The 5922-nt window shown below is 44.1% G+C and overlaps 1 protein-coding gene across 1 annotated transcript in view; it reads left to right on the forward strand.

Annotated features, from left to right (window-relative positions):
- The window catches only part of tenm2a (teneurin transmembrane protein 2a), a 288000-nt gene that overhangs the window by 271665 nt on the left and 10413 nt on the right, over nt 1–5922 (forward strand). Inside the window, exons 24-28 of the mRNA XM_017307002.1 lie at nt 39–140; nt 1470–1643; nt 1874–2511; nt 2695–2870; nt 5691–5917. Coding sequence (XP_017162491.1) covers nt 39–140; nt 1470–1643; nt 1874–2511; nt 2695–2870; nt 5691–5917 — 1317 coding nt within the window. The remainder of the gene's footprint in view (nt 1–38; nt 141–1469; nt 1644–1873; nt 2512–2694; nt 2871–5690; nt 5918–5922) is intronic.

Below are 5922 nucleotides of genomic sequence, written 5' to 3' on the forward strand. Positions count from 1 at the left end.
ATATATACACACACATATACTCTGTTTCTTCCTAACAGGTCCGTCTGGAGTGGCCCACGGACTTAGCAGTGAACCCCATGGACAACTCTCTCTACGTCCTGGAAAACAATGTCATCTTACGCATCACTGAGAACCACCAGGTCTGTGCTAACATGGCCATGGAAGCCCCTAAGGATGAACACTCACCACAGTGTCCTGACAAGATTTTGTTCCAATTAGGCTTTCTYGGGCCAATTTAGAAGTAAAAGTTCCAAGTTTTGCAGCATTGGACAAAATAACGCCTTTATTAGTTCCAAGAACTTTCAACCTTCCTCGATGTACAGTGCTGTGTAGTAACACTCAAAGCTCTTGAACTCTTCGACATTACAACCATTTCAGAATTCGAGGCAAAGAAGTGCATGACTGTGGGACGAAAAGGTTAAACGGATTACAATTTTTTTAAAGAAAGAGTGGCAAGAGTGGTAACTCTTTTACTCCTAAATAGAATCCAGTGCAAACAGTATAGTAGATATTTTAATAAAATAGAGTCCACCTGCATGAAATTACAACTTAGTTCAAACCAGTTGTACTTCACAGAGATCAATGCATGACTCAGAGAAAGAGGTAAGAAGCCCATGATAAATCTGGAATAGTTTCAGAGAACCACGACTCGGGTAGGACAATCTGTCGAAAGGAMAACTGTTGGTTATGCACTTTAGAAATGCATTGCACACATCTAAAAGTGTGGAAAAAGTCTCTGCTAAAAGAAAGTCATAAACTTTACCACAAGCCTTTTAAGGGACAAACACATGGAAGAAAGTACTGTGGTCAGAAGAGATCAAAACAGAACCTTTTCCAGAACAAACACCACGACGGGGAGACTTTTCCTTGCCATTTAATTGGAAGATAGAGATTGTTGACTATAGACTGGAGGGCAAAGGCTCTTTCCCAGTAGGAGAACACTTAACACGCAGCCGGAGTTACAATGGCATGGTTTAGATCAAAGCATATTCATGTGTTAGCAAAATTCAGACCCCAAATCTAATAGATAATCTGTGACAAGACGTGTAAACTGATGTTCACCAACACGTTTCATCCAAAGCGATTAAGCTTGAGCGATTTCGGAGTGAAGTTTTTACTTCCAGACGTGCATGTCAAAATACATGAAATGGCAACTTTCAAAAAAAATGTTTATATGGAAGTAACTGATTTCTTTCCTTCTCATGACAAAATGTTATACTTTATCAGATATATTGGAGATTAATTGAAATATTTTTTTCATGTAATAAAATGTGAAGTTTAAAAAAAATAATAATCATAAACCAACTTAATACTGTGTAGCTGTGTAGCCCATACTTAGATATTTTGGGGGGCGGGTTTATTTGTAAAAATGTTTGAAAACGACATATCCTTTCAACCACATAAAGTCCCAACAACGGTTTCACTACAACCCCATAACTGAGTCTTCTTTCTTATGTCGTTTCCCGTAGGTGAGCATTATTGCCGGCCGGCCCATGCATTGCCAAGTGCCAGGCATTGACTACAGCCTCAGCAAGCTGGCTATACACGCCGCCCTGGAGAGTGCCACAGCCATCGCCCTGTCCCACACCGGCACTCTCTACATCGCTGAGACAGATGAGAAGAAGATTAATCGAGTCAGACAGGTAGGCCCTGGAGAAGCCTTGAGCTCTGTTGTTTGTCTTTCCTGCTGGTTTAGAATAAATTTGCTTCTTTCAAGATATTTTTGGCTGCTAAACCTGGCAGCTCCTCTGGTTCAAGCTGAGATTTCCAGATTACAGTACTCCTACTTCGCTTTACCTCAGACTGAACTTTGCTGTTGGCAGAACGCTCCATTTGATCACGCAACTCTCCTCTGYTCTCTGCTCGGGTTCAGGTGAACACCAACGGAGAGATCTCTCTCCTGGCCGGCGCCGCCTCCGACTGCGACTGCAAGAACGACGTCAACTGCAACTGCTTCTACGGCGACGACGGCTACGCCCCCGACGCGGGCTTGAACTCCCCGACGTCCCTCGCCGTCTCCCCCGAYGGCACCCTCTTCATCGCCGACCTCAACAACATACGRATCAGGGCGGTGCGGGCGAACCGGCCGGGCCCGGCCCTCTCGAGCGTGGGGTTTGCCGGGTCGGCGCAGTACGAGGTGGCGTCACCGCGGGAACAGGAGCTGTACGTCTTCGACGGCGAGGGCCTTCACATCCAGACAGTCAGCCTCGTGACCGGGGAGCCCCTTTATAACTTCACCTACGGCTCGGACGGCGAGCTGGTCATGCTGGTGGACAACTGCAACAACACTGTCAAGGTCAGGCGAGATGGCCAAGGGCAGGGAGGAGGAGCCGGCCTGCTCAGGCTGGTGCTGCTGCCCGAGAATCAGGTGGTGACCCTCGGATTGGACCCGACCGGGGGGCTGCGCAGCGTGTCCGCCATGGGCCAGGAGGTGGCTTTGATGGGCTACAGCGGGAACACGGGCCTGCTGGCCACCAAGGCTGATGAGACCGGATGGACAACATTCTACCAGTAAGTCTCAGCAGAGGGTCTAAAGTAAATGTGCATGTCCTGCTCTGGTCCAATTTCACATGTTRTCCTGCTGCCCCCTAGTGTTTGCTTTGGAAACTACATCTAAAACCTGTACCAACACTTCCTTCAGCAGTACATTTATTTGCCAACACCTTTAAATCGTATCCTTTCCCCCCGCCCCAGGTACGACAGCGAGGGCCGCCTGACCAACGTGACATACCCGACGGGCATGGTGACGAGTCTCCACCGCGAGATCGAGCGTTCCATCAACATAGACATCGAGAGCTCAAGCCGGGACGACGACGTCACCGTCATYACCAACCTGTCCTCGGTCGAAGCCTCCTATACAGTGGTGCAAGGTAGGCCGATTAAACGCAGCAGCAGGAATTCACTTTTTCCGTGTTCAGATTTATTTTTTTTCCAGCCTTAAAAAGTCCAATCGGAAGACTTTAATTAAGTAACGACGAGTCACACAGAGTTCTCCTTTTAAGATCGCAGCCTCCCCTCTGTGTTGGTAAATATGCTGRCCTCCCATTTTAATTTTCATTCATTTATGTGCGCGCTCCGGGAGATTATTTTCCGCCCCTCTTTTCTTCTCTCAGTCCATTTTATGGTGGGGAAAAAAAAATTACCAATATATAAGTTGTTAATCCCATCTGGGTCATCCAGCTTTTGAATGTCATCCCAGCAAAATTCATTAACTCACGTTGAGTGAATCCTCCTCATCCCCCAAGCTCTCTCTCTCTCTTCACACGCGCACTCAGCCGGTCCCCATGATCCCTGAGCTTATTTGGTGTGTTTAGAAAAGAGGAGGAAGAAGAATAATTGTGTTCTTCCCCTTGACCGGCGCGAGCCGCGGTGATGCCGAGCCGGATGGGTTGCAGATGCAGTCGGCGGTGCTACACCTGCGTTTCGGCGGCCGGCGCAGCGTTTGTTCACCACGCTTTTAAGTTATTTAGGGTTTCCTCCACACCGTGTGGGTTTTCAGCTCAGCCTCTCCGCTGACATCCTCACTTAACCGTCTTCCCTCGCTTCCCGCTCTTCCTCGCGCTCTTCATTAACTCGTGCACAGTGAATTCTCCCTGGCCCCTCAGGCTCTCATTTCACCCCCTCTCTGTCTTTCCCTCAACCTCGCCGCCGTTTTATTACGAGGTTGTTCAGACAGAGCGAGCAGGAAAGATTTATCTAAAGGCTGGTGCTGCCAAGTCAGTGGAAAAAAAGAAAAGAAAAAAAACRCTTCACTTGTCTGTTTGAGGCATTGTTAAAATGTGCCTGGAGCTTTATTACAAATTGGCCTTATGGATTACTGTCATTTATGGCAGAGTGTCAAATAAAAAAAATAAATAAATAAACGAGCTTCTCACTTTTCTGTAAATTGAATAAAGAAAGATCCAAACTCTGCATCTCCAKGAGAAATCAGCTGAAAACAATTTTATCTCCATCATTGTCATCAAGACGTCTGTTTCCAAACATCAGAGGGGAAAATTAGCCTCGGCATTAGGGACGGGCTTATCTCACTCCTTTCTTGTGAGAAAGACAATAAATTGTAAAGATAGAGAGATGGTATAGGGACATCAGTTCAGCATGAAGGCTTTCATTCAGATTATTTTTCACTTTAAAGRACATAATCAAGGAAGCCCATCTGTTTTACAGACTGGATCGTGTTCTGTTTGACATGAGCCTTAACTGAAAATCTTGCATGTCGATAAGATACCAGCAGACGTAAAGGGCCTTTTTCTGTGTGATCATTTCTGATTGGTTGCTTTTGGGCAAGCAAACACAATTCCTCTTGCTTAATGTGAACCAACTTAAGCTAACCTAACTTAGACCATTGGTTATGGCTGCTTTTATCAAAAAGGTTAAAACTTTTTTGATTTTGATTATTTTCCTGAACTCAGTCCTGGCTCAAGTATGGAATAATACATTCCTAGTTTGTTTGACGCACACAGGGTTGAGCCAGTGTAGCAGGTCAGGTGCTGCACCMAAAAAATATGTAGAAGTGACAAATGTAAGGTTATAAAAAAGAAGGGAAAAAAACAGCATTTGGTGAAGGTTGTGTGTTAATCATTGGACAGTTGGACAATGATAACAGACACAGAATAACCAGACACTCTCAGACTTAAAGGTGGAAACCATGCATGTCTTTGTAAGGTGGGAGGAAAGACCCCAGTATGTTAATYCCAGCCAGGACTCTAATCTAGGACAATATTGCAAAATTGTCTGAATCATTTTTATTTCTAGTTTTATTCTACATTTAAATATCGCATTAAAATAAAATGACCATTTAACCACTTGAATTTGAACAAAATTCATACTCGGTGTATAAAGGTGTTTTGCATATTGACTTTACAATTTCCATTGTGTCATTGCTAATCGGAGCTAGCACTAGCTTGATTTAAGCACCAAATTTAAGTTAATACAGGTAAAGAACATATATAATGTTAAAAAAACAGTTGTAAGAAAGCATAAAGTGGGGATCTAAACATAGCTTCTTTACCAGTTTATATTGATGTTATGGTCAATTCTTTGGTCAACGTGTAAAAGTTAAATATAGCTAGCAGTAGCTTGTGATAACTACTTGGCAAGTAGAAATCTGTTAACTTCACTCAACAAAATAGTTATTTTTAGTGTGAATTGGAGTAATTAACACAACCAGCTGACATTAACATTAGTACACAGTACAACTTTATGATTTTATCATTAAATCTTACCAAGGAGTCCAAACTGGCAGGTTATAAAAAGATGTGAGGCTCCTTTATATCTCTTTGACCAAAGGATTTGTTGGCACAATCCAACAGAATTTACCCAATGCCTGGGTTCTATAAATAACCATTCATTTTTGTGTGTGTGTGAAAACAAACTAAATATCTGTGGTTTAAGAAATAAAAAATAATAATAATTRAGCAATGGACACCATTTTCACATTTACAAGTTTCTGTAATGTTTAATTTATAAATCCATTAGCCTTATCAAATGTGATTTTTCTTCTGATCTAATCGAGTTATATTCTCTAACCATAAATATTGGCCGTTTTTACTCATTCCTTTCGGACCACGTTGAACCACAATCAATATTTGCTGTTTGAGATGCTAGATGTGTTTGCTGCRGGCTCCAAGAACCCCTGATTGCAGAACGTAGTCCTTGCTCTTAAACTCTGTTTTCTTGATCTCTCCCTACAGACCAGGTGAGGAACAGCTACCAGCTGTGCAACAACGGCACCCTGAGAGTGATGTATGCCAACGGAATGGGCATCAGCTTCCACACCGAGCCCCACATCCTGGCAGGCTCCGTCAGCCCCACTATCGGTCGGAGGAACATCACCCTGCCCACCGACAACGGCCTCAACTCCATCGAGTGGCGTCTGCGCAAAGAGCAGACCAAGGGCCGGATCACCGTGTTTGGGAGGAAGCT

This window comes from Poecilia reticulata, linkage group LG10, assembly GCF_000633615.1.
Source record: "Poecilia reticulata strain Guanapo linkage group LG10, Guppy_female_1.0+MT, whole genome shotgun sequence".
In the NCBI taxonomy this organism is placed as follows: Eukaryota; Metazoa; Chordata; class Actinopteri; order Cyprinodontiformes; family Poeciliidae; genus Poecilia; species Poecilia reticulata.